General features: G+C 45.7%; 1 protein-coding gene across 2 annotated transcripts in view; it reads left to right on the top strand.

Annotated features, from left to right (window-relative positions):
* The window catches only part of NRBP1 (nuclear receptor binding protein 1), a 138,712-nt gene that overhangs the window by 106,711 nt on the left and 12,844 nt on the right, over window positions 1-19,157 (top strand). For both annotated transcript variants that reach the window (XM_088466146.1, XM_088466148.1), the window contains one exon: window positions 4,949-4,999. In XM_088466146.1, the coding sequence (XP_088322272.1) occupies window positions 4,949-4,999 (51 nt within the window). The remainder of the gene's footprint in view (window positions 1-4,948; window positions 5,000-19,157) is intronic.

Here is a 19,157-nt window from a genome sequence, read left to right on the forward strand (position 1 = left end):
GCTTATACTACATCTATCAGTACTGACGCTCCTGTATTGTGTGACATCACAGTGATTCCTATGATCATTGTCTCCTGTCTCCCTATTCCCAGCACTGATAGACTCAGTGTAACCTGTATGACAGCAGCTTATACTACATCTCTCAGTACTGACACTCCTGTATTGTGTGACATCACAGTGATTCCTATGATCAGTGTCTCCTGTCTCCCTATTCCCAGCACTGATAGACTCAGTGTAACCTGTATGACAGCAGCTTATACTACATCTCTCAGTACTGACACTCCTGTATTGTGTGACATCACAGTGATTCCTATGATCAGTGTCTCCTGTCTCCCTATTCCCAGCACTGATAGACTCAGTGTAACCTGTATGACAGCAGCTTATACTACATCTATCAGTACTGACACTCCTGTATTGTGTGACATCACAGTGATTCCTATGATCAGTGTCTCCTGTCTCCCTATTCCCAGCACTGATAGACTCAGTGTAACATGTATGACAGCAGCTTATACTACATCTATCAGTACTGACACTCCTGTATTGTGTGACATCACAGTGATTCCTATGATCAGTGTCTCCTGTCTCCCTATTCCCAGCACTGATAGACTCAGTGTAACCTGTATGACAGCAGCTTATACTACATCTCTCAGTACTGACACTCCTGTATTGTGTGACATCACAGTGATTCCTATGATCAGTGTCTCCTGTCTCCCTATTCCCAGCACTGATAGACTCAGTGTAACCTGTATGACAGCAGCTTATACTACATCTATCAGTACTGACACTCCTGTATTGTGTGACATCACAGTGATTCCTATGATCAGTGTCTCCTGTCTCCCTATTCCCAGCACTGATAGACTCAGTGTAACCTGTATGACAGCAGCTTATACTACATCTATCAGTACTGACACTCCTGTATTGTGTGACGTCACAGTGATTCCTATGATCAGTGTCTCCTGTCTCCCTATTCCCAGCACTGATAGACTCAGTGTAACCTGTATGATAGCAGCTTATACTACATCTATCAGTACTGACACTCCTGTATTGTGTGACATCACAGTGATTCCTATGATCAGTGTCTCCTGTCTCCCTATTCCCAGCACTGATAGACTCAGTGTAGCCTGTATGACAGCAGCTTATACTACATCTATCAGTACTGACACTCCTGTATTGTGTGACATCACAGTGATTCCTATGATCAGTGTCTCCTGTCTCCCTATTCCCAGCACTGATAGACTCAGTGTAACCTGTATGACAGCAGCTTATACTACATCTATCAGTACTGACACTCCTGTATTGTGTGACATCACAGTGATTCCTATGATCAGTGTCTCCTGTCTCCCTATTCCCAGCACTGATAGACTCAGTGTAACCTGTATGACAGCAGCTTATACTACATCTATCAGTACTGACACTCCTGTATTGTGTGACATCACAGTGATTCCTATGATCAGTGTCTCCTGTCTCCCTATTCCCAGCACTGATAGACTCAGTGTAACCTGTATGACAGCAGCTTATACTACATCTCTCAGTACTGACACTCCTGTATTGTGTGACATCACAGTGATTCCTGTGATCAGTGTAACCTGTATGACAGCAGCAGCTTATACTACATCTATCAGTACTGACACTCCTGTATTGTGTGACATCACAGTGATTCCTATGATCAGTGTCTCCTGTCTCCCTATTCCCAGCACTGATAGACTCAGTGTAACCTGTATGACAGCAGCTTATACTACATCTCTCAGTACTGACACTCCTGTATTGTGTGACGTCACAGTGATTCCTATGATCAGTGTCTCCTGTCTCCCTATTCCCAGCACTGATAGACTCAGTGTAACCTGTATGACAGCAGCTTATACTACATCTCTCAGTACTGACACTCCTGTATTGTGTGACATCACAGTGATTCCTATGATCAGTGTCTCCTGTCTCCCTATTCCCAGCACTGATAGACTCAGTGTAACCTGTATGACAGCAGCTTATACTACATCTATCAGTACTGACACTCCTGTATTGTGTGACATCACAGTGATTCCTATGATCAGTGTCTCCTGTCTCCCTATTCCCAGCACTGATAGACTCAGTGTAACCTGTATGACAGCAGCTTATACTACATCTATCAGTACTGACACTCCTGTATTGTGTGACATCACAGTGATTCCTATGATCAGTGTCTCCTGTCTCCCTATTCCCAGCACTGATAGACTCAGTGTAGCATGTATGACAGCAGCTTATACTACATCTATCAGTACTGACACTCCTGTATTGTGTGACATCACAGTGATTCCTATGATCAGTGTCTCCTGTCTCCCTATTCCCAGCACTGATAGACTCAGTGTAACCTGTATGACAGCAGCTTATACTACATCTATCAGTACTGACACTCCTGTATTGTGTGACATCACAGTGATTCCTATGATCAGTGTCTCCTGTCTCCCTATTCCCAGCACTGATAGACTCAGTGTAACCTGTATGACAGCAGCTTATACTACATCTATCAGTACTGACACTCCTGTATTGTGTGACATCACAGTGATTCCTATGATCAGTGTCTCCTGTCTCCCTATTCCCAGCACTGATAGACTCAGTGTAACCTGTATGACAGCAGCTTATACTACATCTATCAGTACTGACACTCCTGTATTGTGTGACATCACAGTGATTCCTATGATCAGTGTCTCCTGTCTCCCTATTCCCAGCACTGATAGACTCAGTGTAACCTGTATGACAGCAGCTTATACTACATCTCTCAGTACTGACACTCCTGTATTGTGTGACATCACAGTGATTCCTATGATCAGTGTCTCCTGTCTCCCTATTCCCAGTACTGATAGACTCAGTGTAACCTGTATGACAGCAGCTTATACTACATCTATCAGTACTGACACTCCTGTATTGTGTGACATCACAGTGATTCCTATGATCAGTGTCTCCTGTCTCCCTATTCCCAGCACTGATAGACTCAGTGTAACCTGTATGACAGCAGCTTATACTACATCTATCAGTACTGACACTCCTGTATTGTGTGACATCACAGTGATTCCTATGATCAGTGTCTCCTGTCTCCCTATTCCCAGCACTGATAGACTCAGTGTAACCTGTATGACAGCAGCTTATACTACATCTATCAGTACTGACACTCCTCTATTGTGTGACTATGATCAGTAAATTTAAGTCTGATGTCTGTATTGGGCTTTATGTTGTCTCTCTAACTCTTTGTATCGGTGATATATTGTATAGTCAGGTGCATAAATATTGGGACATTGACAGAATTTTCATATTTTGGCCTCTAGTCACCACCACAATGGCTTTGAAATGAAACAAACAAGATGTGCTTTACCTGCAGACTTTCAGATTTAATTTGAGGGTAATTACATCCAAATCAGGTGAACGGTGTAGGAATTACAACGGTTTCTATATGTGCCTCCCACTTTTTAAGGGGCCAAAAGTAATGGGACTATCAACTCAAAAGCTATTTCATGGACAGGTGTGAGCTATTCCCTCGTTATTTCATTATCTATAAGCAGGTAAAAGGTCTGTAGGTGATTCTCGGTGTGACATTTGCATTTGGAATCAGTTGCTGTCGACTCTCACTATGATATCCAAAGAGCTGTCACTATCAGTGAAGCCATCATTAGGCTGAAAAATCAAAACAAACCCATCAGAGAGATAGCAAAAACATTAGGTGTGGCCAAATCAACTGTTTGGAACATTCTTAAAAAGAAAGGACGCACCGGAGAGCTCAGCAACACCAAAGAACCCAGAAGACCACGGAAAACAACTGTGGTGGATGACAAAATAATTATTTCCCTGGTGAAGAAAAACCCCTTCACAACAGTTGGCCAAATCAAGAACACTCTCCAGGAGGTAGGTGTATATGTGTCCAAGTCAACAATCAAGAGAAGACTTCACAAGAGTGAATATAGAGGGTTCACCACAAGATGTAAACCATTGGTGAGCCACAAAAACAGGAAGACCAGATTAGAGTTTGCCAAACAACATCTAAAAAAGCCATTACAGTTCTGGAACAACATCCTATGGACAGATGAGACAAAGATCAACTTGTACCAGAGTGATGGGAAGAGAGTATGGAGAAGGAAAGGAACTGCTCATGATCCAAAACATACCACCTCATCATTGAAGCATGGTGGTGGTAGTGTCATGGTGTGGGCATGTATGGCTGCCAATGGAACTGGTTCCCTTGTATTTATTGATGATGTGACTGCTGACAAAAGCAGCAGAATGATTCTGAAGTGTTTCGGGCAATATTATATGCTCCTATTCAGTCAAATGCTTCAGAACTCATTGGACGGTGCTTCACAGTGCAGATGGACAATGACCCGAAGTATACTGCAAAAGCAACCGAAGAGTTTTTTAAGGCTAAAAAGTGGAATGTTATGCAATGGCCAAGTCAATCCCCTGACCTGATAACGATTGAGCATGCATTTCACTTGATGAAGACAAAACTGAAGGGAAAATGCCCCAAGAACAAGCAGGAACTGAAGACATTTGCAGTAGAGGCCTGGCAGAGCATCACCAGGGATGAAACCCAGCGTCTGGTGATGTCTATGCGTTCTAGACTTCAGGCTGTAATTGTCTGCAAAGGATTTGCAACAAAGTATTAAAAAGTGAAAGTTAGATTTAGGATTGTTTAGTTTGTCCCATTACTTTTGGCCCCTTAAAAAGTGGGAGGCACATATAGAAACCATTGTAATTCCTACACCGTTCACCTGATTTGGATGTAATTACCCTCAAATGAAATCTGAAAGTCTGCAGGTAAAGCACATCTTGTTTGTTTCATTTCAAAGCCATTGTGGTGGTGACTAGAGGCCAAAATATGAAAATTCTGTCAATGTCCCAATATTTATGCACCTGACTCTATGTTGTGTCCTGTGTGTCCCATTTCAACTGCGTTTATAACTATGTCTGTGTGTGTGTGTTCCAGATTCTCCCAGTCCCCGGCTCTGGAGCTGGACAAGTTCCTGGAAGACGTCAGGTAACTGATGACACAATTGCTGGTTGCTGGGGCCTCTATGGGGTGTGTATGATGGGTGTTTTATCCTCTATTGCAGGGCTGGGGAACCTTTTTTCTGCTAAGGGCCATTTGTGGGCCCTGTGCAGATCACGTCTCCTCCACGTGACGTCACGCGGAGGGGGCGGGGCCACAGTTGCTGGTGATTACAGCAACCGGAGCATCCTCTGGATGCTCCGGGCAGCTGTTAGGGCAGCGGTGTGACCGTCTGAAGCATCCTAAGGACGCCCCAGGCGGTACTGCTGCATAGATTCTAGCTGCAGGGTGACTTTCTAGATGAGGCTAGCAGAATAAATAAGAGTTATGTTATAACCTACCTTTGTTAACTCTCTTTCTTTAAGGTCCATAGGGTCCAGCAAAATTACCTTGGGATTGTAGTTCAGTGATCCGTGCACCAAACAGTCAACCAGCTTTAGCTCTCAGAATGCACTGGGTCCTCCTCCATACTTACCCCGCCCCTGGCTACAGGCAGTCAGTTTGTTATCAAGCCCAAGCAGGAGCAGCAAAGAAAAATTGAAAAGGGAGGAAGGACCCTTGCATTCCAGACACACACTCTGTAAGAAGAGGGAATCATAGAAATACAACAGAAAATAATTGCCCAACAACAGGCGCGTTAGGGTGGGTGCTCTGTGGACCTAGAAGAAAAAGAGTTAACAAAGGTATGGTATACCAAAACTTTTAATTTCTTCTTCGGGGTCCATAGGGTCCCCAAGAATTACCTTGGGGATGTCCCAAAGCAGTTCCCGTAAGGGTAGGGACGCTCCTGTGTAGCAGAAAGGAGAATCCGACACCCAAACTAAGTATCCTGAGAGGCAAATGTGTCAAACGCATAAAATTTGACAAAGGTAGTGACGGAAGACCACGTGGCTGCCTTGCAAATCTGTTCAGCAGAGGCACCACGTCACACCGCCCACGATGGTCCCACAGATCGAGTAGAATGTGTTGTAACTGTGTCCGCAACAACAAGATCAGCTGGGGTGTAAGCTTGACAAATTGTTATACACAACCATCTGGCCAAAGTCTGTTTATTAGCTGGCCAGCCTCGCTTATGACAGCCTTACAACACGAATAGAGAATCTGTCTTTCTGATGGAGCTAGTGCTGTCTACATAGATATGTAGAGCCAGCACAACATCCAATGATGCTTCACCAGCCGAAAGGCCGGAAGCTTGCAAAGCCGGAAACACAATTTCTTCATTCATATGAAACAGAGATACCACCTTAGGAAGGTACCCGGCCCTAGTACGAAGAACAGCTCTATCCTGCTGAAATATTAAAAAGGAGAGCGAAAAGATAAGGCTGCTAAAAATGGTCTTCGCTGTCAACCACTTCAGGTCTATTGAATTCAGAGGTTCAAATGGAGGAGCCTGTAAAGCCCTGAGTACCAATGTCAAATCCCACGGGGCTACCAGGGGAACAAAGGGAAGCTGAACCGTCAGAACACCCTGAAAAAATATTCTTACATCAGACAAGGTGGCAACCCTTCTCTGAAACCAAACCAACAGCGCCGAGGTCTGCACCCTCAGAGTAGCTAGACGGAGACCTCTGTCCAACCCGGCCTGAAGAAAAGAAAGCACTCGCGAGACCCTAAACACCTTAGGGTCATACGTCCTCAGTTCATACCACTGAAAAAATCAGTGCCAAATTCTGTAATAAATGCAGGCAGTGGAAGGTTTCCGTGCCCTCAACATTGTCTGTATTACATATTCGGAAAAACCTTTTGTCTTTAAGACGGAGGCCTCAAGAGCCATGCCGTCAAAGACAGCCAAAGAAGGTCTGGATACCAGCAGGGACCCTGTATTAACAGGTCCTGCCTTGGAGGAAGAGGCCAAGGAGTGTCTATGGAGAGACTCTGCAGGTCAGTGAACCAATGGCATCTGGGCCAAGCAGATGCTATCAGTATTACTGTACCACTTTCCTGCTTAACCTTCCTGATGACCCTGGGAAGAAGGGAAAACTGAGGAAATGGATACGCCAGTCTGAAATGCCACCTTACCACCAGAGTGTCCACAAATTTGGCTGCAAGATCCCTGGTCCTGGAACCGTACCTGGGAACCCTGTGGTTGTGCCTTGAGGCCATGAGGTCTACCTTTGGAAGACCCCATCTGTTCACTAGGTTCTGAAATACCTGAGGATGAAGAGCCCATTCTCCGGCATGTATATCTTGCAGTCTTGGGAAGTCCGCTTCCCAAATTAGGACTCCTGGTATGAACTCTGCCGATATTGCCGGGAGGTGACATTCTGCCCAGACCAGAATGTTTGACACTTCCGACATGGCAGCCTGGCTCTGCGTGCCTCCCTGATGGTTTAGGTAGGCTACTGCGGTGGCGTTGTCCGATTGTACCTGGACAGGACTGCCCTTTAATACTTCCTGAGCCTGAACAAGCGTTCTGAATACTGCCCTTAGTTCCAGGACATTTATAGACAGAAGACTTTCTCTTGCCGTCCACTTTCCCTGAAAAGTGTGACAACCTGTCACTGCACTCCATCCTCGGAGGCTGGCATCAGTTGTGAGGAGAACCCAATATGGAATCCAGAATGGGCGACCTTTGTTGAGACGACTTGTCTGCAACCACCAAGACAGGGACAGTCGCACTTCTGGCAAGAGACTGATGTCTGTGCCTTTATTAGGTGGTACTCCCCTCTCCAGTGAGAGAGGATTAACCTCTGCAAAGGTCTGGAGTGGAACTGAGCGTACTCCACCTTGTCGAAAGTCGACACCATGGAACCTAAGACTTGCATTGCTGCATGGATTGATACTGATCAGCTGAGAAGAAGCTTGTGTATCTTCAGCTGAAGAGCCGCAATCGTGTCCTGTGGCAGATAAATCTTTTGTGCAAGAGAATCCAACCTTGCCCCTAGATGCAACATCTGCTGTACTGGAAGAAGCAATGACTTTTTCCAATTTACAATCCACCCATGTCTGTGTAGACACGCTACCATCAGTCTGAGATGATGCTGCAACTCTTGTGACGACTGAGCCAATATCAGCAGGTCATCCAGATACGGCAGAATCCTAATTCCCTGAGGCAGGCCGTTATTACTGCCATGACTTTGGTAAACACCCGAGGGGCCATTGATAAACCAAAAGGTAATGCCTGAAATTGGAAATGCTCCTGGTAAGACTGCGAACCGCAGGAATTGCTGGTAGGATTGTGCAATTGGCACATGAAGGTATGCATCTTGGATATCCAAGGATACCATGAAATCCCCTGGTTCCATGGCCAACACAATCGACCGCAGAGTTTCCATGCGAATCTTGGGCACCCTGATAAACGTGTTGAGACCTTTCAGGTTTAGAAAAGGCCTGTGAGACCCGTTGTGTTTCTGAATCAAAAAGAGGTTGGGGTAAGAAGTCTGCTTCCCACCCTGGGATTCCCCAGGGAGAGGCCCGTCCCATCAAGCTGCAGGTTTGAAGTCTGATCTGACAGCCGGATGTCTGTTTGGCCAGGACTTCCTAGACTGTGGCTACCTATAAGAATTGGCTCTGGCGGAAGACTGATCTCTTGCTTTTCCTTGCAGCCGAAAGGTTGACCGCTTAGGTTTAACAGTGGATGCCGAAGGTAGACCAGCCGTTTAGAGGCTGCCACTGTAGCCACAATCTTGTCCAACTCTGTGCCAAATAAAATGCCACCTGAGAACGGAAGGGATTCCAGAGCTCTCTTGGATCCTGTATCTGCCTTCCAATAGCTCAGCCAGAGGGCTCTCTGGGCCACCACTGAAACCGCTGATGCTTTGGAGGATAATATCCCCGCATCTAAAGCTGCCTCTCCCAAGTAGGACGCTGCTTCCTTAACATAGGAGATGATTGTCAGCTGTTCCCTGGAAGCTTCTGGAAGAGGAATTTCCAGTGTCTTCATTCATTCCTCAATGGCCTTAGAGACCCAACCTGTAGCCATGGCCGGTCGGGTATATATATTGCTTTAAGAAAGGCTTCAAGTTTCCTATCTGTGGGACAAGTAAGCGAGGAAGCAGAAGGTATAGTCGATGTGGCACTATTAACTAGATGTGCCACATGTGCGTCCACTGACGGAGGAACCTCCCATTTAGTGCATTGATCCACTGGAAAGGGGTATAAGGCTTCCACCTTCCTTGTAATATGGAATTTCCTATCTGGCAATTTCCATTCTTCCCCCGTGAGATCCGAAAGGTGCTCCGATCTGGGAAATTCAGGTTTTATAACCCTCTGGCGTTATAACCCTGGAGCCTTTCTTTGCACTGGCTCCTCCTCGTCAATTTTTAGCACAGCCTTGACTGCCATAATTAGATAAGGAACATCTGCAGCTGGAAGACGTTCTTCCTCGTCTGAGGGTGATTCCTGAGAGGAACCCTGTATCCACCCGGTCGTCAGAAGATGTATCATTCTGATTGAATACATGTCCAACTAGGACTGATGCATCGGGGGTAAAAACATAGCAGGTTGCAAATTCTGAGAGGGCCCCATCATTGCAGCTGGCCCAGGGCCTGCCAATCTCTCCGCAACCTGTGCCATAATCTGGGAAAAGGAAGCCATGGGGGGTTCCTGCCCAGAAGCTGGTAAATTTGACAGATGTGGAGACTCCTTGACACAGCAGCCACATAACCCATCCTGTATGAAATCCTGTGGAGACAACCCTGCTTTACAGGCCATACATGACACCAGCACAGGAGCCTCAGCCACCGGTCTTTCAGCTTCTTTGGACATAATAATATCTCTATTGTTATACAAAGTCTGAGTACAAATGTGACAATGTTTCACACCCAATACACACCTGCCACAGAGGGTTAAATGAGGGGAAACAGCAATGATAGATTATGACTGTCAGTTATTCATATAAAGGCAGCATAATGCACAGCAGATTTCAAAATAGTCACAGGCAATGCATATAGATACATAGTATGATACATATAATATTACCACATGCACCAAGCTCTTTTAGCCACTACCATATAGCCGTACATGACACCAGCACAGGCCTGGCAGTATATTGAGCTCTGTGTAACCTGAACACGGTAGACAGAGGTATACAGGGAGACTGAGCCAGCCTCCTGAGATCCTAACCACCGAGAGCACCTGAGAGTGGTCTCTGGCTGACTCATATAGAGGGAGGGGCAACCAGGAGGCGGGAAGTCTTCCTACTGAACCAGTATCCAGGCCGGGGGAGGGGCCGCCAGGGGATAGCATACCTCCCCCTCATGCTGTAAGGATCCACCGGGCACACTGACATGGCCGCCGCCATCAGGCCCCTGGCCGTCAGGATCCTTCATGTCCCGGTGGTTTCCACATGGCTCTGCACAACAACGTCCTCTGGCGGGTCTCCTATCGCCGGAGGCACGGACTGTAACCCACCCCCTGTCAGCGGCCACAGGGAACCCCTTACGTGCCGTCCCAAATTTTTTCCGGTTGCAGTCCTGGGCTGGGTAGGCCCGCCATAAGTACTAGCCTGACGCTGGAGTTGAGGCCCGGCGGCTGCACGATCCTCTATATAGATGCTAAGCTGCTCCAGGTCTCCCCTCCGTCAGCCACGCGCTGCCACTCAGAGAAAAAAGAAAGAAAACCTTCTCTGGTGGCTGCTCCTGCACCAAACAGCAACAACTGACTTCCTGTAGCCAGGGGCGGGGTATGTATGCAGGAGGATGACCCAGTGCATCCTGGGAGCTAAGGCTTGTTGACTGTTTGGTGCCTGGATCACTCCAGCTACATCCACCAAGGCCATTTCTGTGGACCCTATGGACCCCAAAGAAGAAAAGCTCCTAGCTTTATTGATTCGTGAGTCCCACCTGCGATTGCCTGGCTGGGCTAAACCATATGATTTTGCGGGCCGGACATTCCCCATCCCTGCTCTATTGGATGTGTACAGTCTGCTGGGTGCTGTATCCTGTATTGGATGTGTACAGTCTGCTGGGTGCTGTAGTCTCTATTGGATGTGTACAGTCTGCTGGGTACTGTATCCTATATTGGATGTGTACAGTCTGCTGGGTGCTGTATCCTATATTGGATGTGTACAGTCTGCTGGGTGCTGTATCCTATATTGGATGTGTACAGTCTGCTGGGTGCTGTATCCTGTATTGGATGTGTACAATCTGCTGGGTGCTGTATCCTGTATTGGATGTGTACAGTCTGCTGGGTGCTGTAGTCTCTATTGGATGTGTACAGTCTGCTGGGTGCTGTATCCTGTATTGGATGTGTACAGTCTGCTGGGTGCTGTATCCTGTATTGGATGTGTACAGTCTGCTGGGTGCTGTAGTCTCTATTGGATGTGTACAGTCTGCTGGGTGCTGTATCCCGTATTGGATGTGTACAGACTGCTGGGTGCTGTATCCTATATTGGATATGTACAGACTGCTGGGTGCTGTATCCTATATTGGATGTGTACAATCTGCTGGGTGCTGTATCCTATATTGGATGTGTACAGTCTGCTGGGTGCTGTAGTCTCTATTGGATGTGTACAGTCTGCTGGGTACTGTATCCTATATTGGATGTGTACAGTCTGCTGGGTGCTGTATCCTGTATTTGATGTGTACAATCTGCTGGGTGCTGTATCCTGTATTGGATGTGTACAGTCTGCTGGGTGCTGTAGTCTCTATTGGATGTGTACAGTCTGCTGGGTGCTGTATCCTGTATTGGATGTGTACAGTCTGCTGGGTGCTGTATCCTGTATTGGATGTGTACAGTCTGCTGGGTGCTGTATCCTGTATTGGATGTGTACAGTCTGCTGGGTGCTGTATCCTGTATTGGATGTGTACAGTCTGCTGGGTGCTGTAGTCTCTATTGGATGTGTACAGTCTGCTGGGTGCTGTAGTCTCTATTGGATGTGTACAGTCTGCTGGGTGCTGTATCCTGTATTGGATGTGTACAGTCTGCTGGGTGCTGTATCCTGTATTGGATGTGTACAGTCTGCTGGGTGCTGTAGTCTCTATTGGATGTGTACAGTCTGCTGGGTGCTGTATCCTGTATTGGATGTGTACAGTCTGCTGGGTGCTGTATCCTGTATTGGATGTATACAGTCTGCTGGGTGCTGTATCCTGTATTGGCTGTGTACAGTCTGCTGGGTGCTGTATCCTATATTGGATGTGTACAGTCTGCTGGGTGCTGTATCCTATTTTGGATGTGTACAGTCTGCTGGGTGCTGTATCCTGTATTGGATGTGTACAGTTGCTGGGTGCTGTATCCTATATTGGATGTGTACAGTCTGCTGGGTGCTGTATCCTATATTGGATGTGTACAGTCTGCTGGGTGCTGTATCCTGTATTGGATGTGTACAGTCTGCTGGGTGCTGTAGTCTCTATTGGATCTGTACAGTCTGCTGGGTGCTGTATCCTGTATTGGATGTGTACAGTCTGCTGGGTGCTGTATCCTGTATTGGATGTGTACAGTCTGCTGGGTGCTGTATCCTGTATTGGATGTGTACAGTCTGCTGGGTGCTGTATCCTGTATTGGATGTGTACAGTCTGCTGGGTGCTGTATCCTATATTGGATGTGTACAGTCTGCTGGGTGCTGTATCCTATATTGGATGTGTACAGTCTGCTGGGTGCTGTATCCTATATTGGATGTGTACAATCTGCTGGGTGCTGTATCCTGTATTGGATGTGTACAGTCTGCTGGGTGCTGTATCCTATATTGGATGTGTACAGTCTGCTGGGTGCTGTTTCCTGTATTGGATGTGTACAATCTGCTGGGTGCTGTTTCCTGTATTGGATGTGTACAATCTGCTGGGTGCTGTATCCTATATTGGATGTGTACAATCTGCTGGGTGCAGTATTCTCTTTAATATGTGTGTGTACAGTCTACTTGGTGGTATAGTCTATAAGATGTGTGTGTACAGTCTGCTGGTTGCTGTAGTCTCTATAGGATATGTGTGTACAGTCTGATTGGTGCTGTAGTCTCTAGGATGTGTGTGTACAGTTTGCTGGTTGCTGTAGTCTCTAGGATATGTGTGTACAGTCTGATTGGTGCTGTAGTCTCTATAGGATATGTGTGTACAGTCTGGTTGGTTCCGTAGTCTGTATAGGATGTATGTGGACAGTCTGGTTGGTGCTGTAGTCTGTATAGGATGTATGTGTACAGTCTGATTGCTGCTGTAGTCTGTATAGGATGTATGTGTACAGTCTGGTTGGTTCCGTAGTCTGTATAGGATGTGTGTGTGTACAGTCTGGTTGGTGCTGTAGTCTCTATAGGATGTGTGTGTACAGTCTGGTTGGTGCTGTAGTCTCTATAGGATATGTGTGTACAGTCTGGTTGGTGCTGTAGTCTCTATAGGATATGTGTGTACAGTCTGGTTGGTGCTGTAGTCTCTATAGGATATGTGTGTACAGTCTGGTTGGTGCTGTAGTCTGTATAATGTGTGTGTACAGTCTGGTTGGTGCTGTAGTCTCTATAGGATATGTGTGTACAGTCTGGTTGGTGCTGTAGTCTCTATAGGATATGTGTGTACAGTCTGATTGGTGCAGTAGACTGTATAGGATGTGTGTGTACAGTGTGCTGGTTGCTGTAGTCTCTAGGATATGTGTGTACAGTCTGGTTGGTACTGTAGTCTGTATTGGATATGTGTGTACAGTCTGGTTGGTACTGTAGTCTCTATAGGATGTGTGTACAGTCTGGTGCTGTAGTCTGTATAGGATGTATGTGTACAGTCTGATTGGTGCTGTAGTCTGTATAATGTGTGTGTACAGTCTGGTTGGTGCTGTAGTCTGTATAGGATGTATGTGTACAGTCTGATTGGTGCTGTAGTCTGTATAATGTGTGTGTACAGTCTGGTTGGTGCTGTAGTCTGTATAATGTGTGTGTACAGTCTGGTTGGTGCTGTAGTCTCTATAGGATATGTGTACAGTCTGGTTGGTGCTGTAGTCTCTATAGGATGTGTGTACAGTCTGATTGGTGCTGTAGTCTGTATAATGTGTGTGTACAGTCTGGTTGGTGCTGTAGTCTCTATAGGATGTATGTGTACAGTCTGCTGGTTGCTGTAGTCTCTAGGATATGTGTGTACAGTCTGCTGGTTGCTGTAGTCTCTAGGATATGTGTGTACAGTCTGCTGGTTGCTGTAGTCTCTAGGATATGTGTGTACAGTCTGCTGGTTGCTGTAGTCTCTATAGGATGTGTGTACAGTCTGGTTGGTGCTGTAGTCTGTATAGGATGTATGTGTACAGTCTGGTTGGTGCTGTAGTCTCTATAGGATGTATGTGTACAGTCTGCTGGTTGCTGTAGTCTCTATAGGATGTGTGTACAGTCTGGTTGGTGCTGTAGTCTGTATAGGATGTGTGTGTACAGTCTGCTGGTTGCTGTAGTCTCTATAGGATGTGTGTACAGTCTGCTGGTTGCTGTAGTCTCTAGGATATGTGTGTACAGTCTGCTGGTTGCTGTAGTCTCTATAGGATGTGTGTACAGTCTGGTTGGTGCTGTAGTCTGTATAGGATGTGTGTGTACAGTCTGCTGGTTGCTGTAGTCTCTATAGGATGTGTGTGTACAGTCTGGTGCTGTAGTCTGTATAATGTGTGTGTACAGTCTGGTGCTGTAGTCTGTATAATGTGTGTGTACAGTCTGGTTGGTGCTGTAGTCTGTATAATGTGTGTGTACAGTCTGGTTGGTGCTGTAGTCTGTATAGGATGTATGTGTACAGTCTGATTGGTGCTGTAGTCTGTATAATGTGTGTGTACAGTCTGGTTGGTGCTGTAGTCTGTATAATGTGTGTGTACAGTCTGGTTGGTGCTGTAGTCTCTATAGGATATGTGTACAGTCTGGTTGGTGCTGTAGTCTCTATAGGATGTGTGTACAGTCTGGTTGGTGCTGTAGTCTCTATAGGATGTATGTGTACAGTCTGCTGGTTGCTGTAGTCTCTAGGATATGTGTGTACAGTCTGCTGGTTGCTGTAGTCTCTAGGATATGTGTGTACAGTCTGCTGGTTGCTGTAGTCTCTATAGGATGTGTGTACAGTCTGGTTGGTGCTGTAGTCTGTATAGGATGTGTGTGTACAGTCTGCTGGTTGCTGTAGTCTGTATAGGATGTGTGTGTACAGTCTGCTGGTTGCTGTAGTCTCTATAGGATGTGTGTGTACAGTCTGGTGCTGTAGTCTGTATAATGTGTGTGTACAGTCTGATTGGTGCTGTAGTCTGTATAATGTGTGTGTACAGTCTGGTTGGTGCTGTAGTCTGTATAATGTGTGTGTACAGTCTGGTTGGTGCTGTAGTCTGTATAGGATGTATGTGTACAGTCTGATTGGTGCTGTAGTCTGTATAATGTGTGTGTACAGTCTGGTTGGTGCTGTAGTCTGTATAATGTGTGTGTACAGTCTGGTTGGTGCTGTAGTCTCTATAGGATATGTGTACAGTCTGGTTGGTGCTGTAGTCTCTATAGGATGTGTGTACAGTCTGGTTGGTGCTGTAGTCTCTATAGGATGTATGTGTACAGTCTGCTGGTTGCTGTAGTCTCTAGGATATGTGTGTACAGTCTGCTGGTTGCTGTACTCTCTAGGATATGTGTGTACAGTCTGCTGGTTGCTGTAGTCTCTATAGGATGTGTGTACAGTCTGGTTGGTGCTGTAGTCTGTATAGGATGTATGTGTACAGTCTGGTTGGTGCTGTAGTCTCTATAGGATATGTGTGTACAGTCTGCTGGTTGCTGTAGTCTCTAGGATATGTGTGTACAGTCTGCTGGTTGCTGTAGTCTGTATAGGATATGTGTACAGTCTGGTTGGTGCTGTAGTCTCTATAGGATATGTGTACAGTCTGGTTGGTGCTGTAGTCTCTATAGGATGTGTGTACAGTCTGGTTGGTGCTGTAGTCTCTATAGGATGTATGTGTACAGTCTGCTGGTTGCTGTAGTCTCTAGGATATGTGTGTACAGTCTGCTGGTTGCTGTAGTCTCTAGGATATGTGTGTACAGTCTGCTGGTTGCTGTAGTCTCTATAGGATGTGTGTACAGTCTGGTTGGTGCTGTAGTCTGTATAGGATGTGTGTGTACAGTCTGGTTGGTGCTGTAGTCTCTATAGGATGTATGTGTACAGTCTGCTGGTTGCTGTAGTCTCTATAGGATGTGTGTACAGTCTGGTTGGTGCTGTAGTCTGTATAATGTGTGTGTACAGTCTGATTGGTGCTGTAGTCTGTATAATGTGTGTGTACAGTCTGGTTGGTGCTGTAGTCTGTATAATGTGTGTGTACAGTCTGGTTGGTGCTGTAGTCTGTATAATGTGTGTGTACAGTCTGGTTGGTGCTGTAGTCTGTATAATGTGTGTGTACAGTCTGGTTGGTGCTGTAGTCTGTATAATGTGTGTGTACAGTCTGGTTGGTGCTGTAGTCTGTATAATGTGTGTGTACAGTCTGGTTGGTGCTGTAGTCTGTATAATGTGTGTGTACAGTCTGGTTGGTGCTGTAGTCTGTATAATGTGTGTGTACAGTCTGGTTGGTGCTGTAGTCTGTATAATGTGTGTGTACAGTCTGGTTGGTGCTGTAGTCTGTATAATGTGTGTGTACAGTCTGGTTGGTGCTGTAGTCTGTATAATGTGTGTGTACAGTCTGGTTGGTGCTGTAGTCTGTATAATGTGTGTGTACAGTCTGGTTGGTGCTGTAGTCTGTATAATGTGTGTGTACAGTCTGGTTGGTGCTGTAGTCTGTATAATGTATGTGTACAGTCTGGTTGGTGCTGTAGTCTGTATAATGTATGTGTACAGTCTGGTTGGTGCTGTAGTCTGTATAGGATGTATGTGTACAGTCTGGTTGGTGCTGTAGTCTGTATAATGTGTGTGTACAGTCTGGTTGGTGCTGTAGTCTGTATAATGTGTGTGTACAGTCTGGTTGGTGCTGTAGTCTGTATAATGTGTGTGTACAGTCTGGTTGGTGCTGTAGTCTGTATAATGTGTGTGTACAGTCTGGTTGGTGCTGTAGTCTGTATAATGTGTGTGTACAGTCTGGTTGGTGCTGTAGTCTGTATAATGTGTGTGTACAGTCTGGTTGGTGCTGTAGTCTGTATAATGTGTGTGTACAGTCTGGTTGGTGCTGTAGTCTGTATAATGTGTGTGTACAGTCTGGTTGGTGCTGTAGTCTGTATAATGTGTGTGTACAGTCTGGTTGGTGCTGTAGTCTGTATAATGTGTGTGTACAGTCTGGTTGGTGCTGTAGTCTGTATAATGTGTGTGTACAGTCTGGTTGGTGCTGTAGTCTGTATAATGTGTGTGTACAGTCTGGTTGGTGCTGTAGTCTGTATAATGTGTGTGTACAGTCTGGTTGGTGCTGTAGTCTGTATAATGTGTGTGTACAGTCTGGTTGGTGCTGTAGTCTGTGTAATGTGTGTGTACAGTCTGGTTGGTGCTGTAGTCTGTATAATGTGTGTGTACAGTCTGGTTGGTGCTGTAGTCTGTATAATGTGTGTGTACAGTCTGGTTGGTGCTGTAGTCTGTATAATGTGTGTGTACAGTCTGGTTGGTGCTGTAGTCTGTATAATGTGTGTGTACAGTCTGGTTGGTGCTGTAGTCTGTATAATGTGTGTGTACAGTCTGGTTGGTGCTGTAGTCTGTATAATGTGTGTGTACAGTCTGGTTGGTGCTGTAGTCTGTATAATGTGTGTGTACAGTCTGGTTGGTGCTGTAGTCTGTATAATGTGTGTGTACAGTCTGGTTGGTGCTGTAGTCTGTATAATGTATGTGTACAGTCTGGTTGGTGCTGTAGTCTGTATAGGATGTGTGTGTACAGTCTGGTGCTGTAGTCTGTATAATGTGTGTGTACAGTCTGGTGCTGTAGTCTGTATAATGTGTGTGTACAGTCTGGTTGGTGCTGTAGTCTGTATAATGTGTGTGTACAGTCTGGTTGGTGCTGTAGTCTCTATAGGATGTATGTGTACAGTCTGGTTGGTGCTGTAGTCTCTATAGGATGTATGTGTACAGTCTGCTGGTTGCTGTAGTCTCTATAGGATGTGTGTACAGTCTGGTTGGTGCTGTAGTCTGTATAGGATGTATGTGTACAGTCTGGTTGGTTCCGTAGTCTGTATAGGATGTGTGTGTGTACAGTCTGGTTGGTGCTGTAGTCTGTATAATGTGTGTGTACAGTCTGATTGGTGCTGTAGTCTGTATAATGTGTGTGTACAGTCTGGTTGGTGCTGTAGTCTGTATAATGTGTGTGTACAGTCTGACTGGTGCTGTAGTCTGTATAATGTATGTGTACAGTCTGGTTGGTGCTGTAGTCTCTATAGGATATGTGTGTACAGTCTGGTGCTGTAGTCTGTATAATGTGTGTGTACAGTCTGGTTGGTGCTGTAGTCTCTATAGGATGTATGTGTACAGTCTGCTGGTTGCTGTAGTCTCTATAGGATGTGTGTACAGTCTGGTTGGTGCTGTAGTCTGTATAGGATGTATGTGTACAGTCTGGTTGGTTCCGTAGTCTGTATAGGATGTGTGTGTGTACAGTCTGGTTGGTGCTGTAGTCTGTATAATGTGTGTGTACAGTCTGATTGGTGCTGTAGTCTGTATAATGTGTGTGTACAGTCTGGTTGGTGCTGTAGTCTGTATAATGTGTGTGTACAGTCTGACTGGTGCTGTAGTCTGTATAATGTATGTGTACAGTCTGGTTGGTGCTGTAGTCTCTATAGGATATGTGTGTACAGTCTGGTGCTGTAGTCTGTATAATGTGTGTGTACAGTCTGGTTGGTACTGTAGTCTCTATAGGATGTATGTGTACAGTCTGATTGGTGCTGTAGTCTGTATAATGTGTGTGTACAGTCTGGTTGGTGCTGTAGTCTGTATAATGTGTGTGTACAGTCTGATTGGTGCTGTAGTCTGTATAGGATGTGTGTGTACAGTCTGCTGGTTGCTGTAGTCTATAGGATGTGTGTGTACAGTCTGGTGCTGTAGTCTGTATAATGTGTGTGTACAGTCTGGTTGGTGCTGTAGTCTGTATAATGTGTGTGTACAGTCTGGTTGGTGCTGTAGTCTGTATAATGTGTGTGTACAGTCTGATTGGTGTTGTAGTCTGTATAATGTGTGTGTACAGTCTGGTTGGTGCTGTAGTCTCTATAGGATGTATGTGTACAGTCTGGTTGGTGCTGTAGTCTGTATAATGTATGTGTACAGTCTGATTGGTGCTGTAGTCTGTATAATGTATGTGTACAGTCTGATTGGTGCTGTAGTCTGTATAATGTATGTGTACAGTCTGATTGGTG

Source organism: Taudactylus pleione, unplaced genomic scaffold, assembly GCF_031769625.1.
Source record: "Taudactylus pleione unplaced genomic scaffold, aTauple2 ptg002560l, whole genome shotgun sequence".
In the NCBI taxonomy this organism is placed as follows: domain Eukaryota; kingdom Metazoa; phylum Chordata; class Amphibia; order Anura; family Myobatrachidae; genus Taudactylus; species Taudactylus pleione.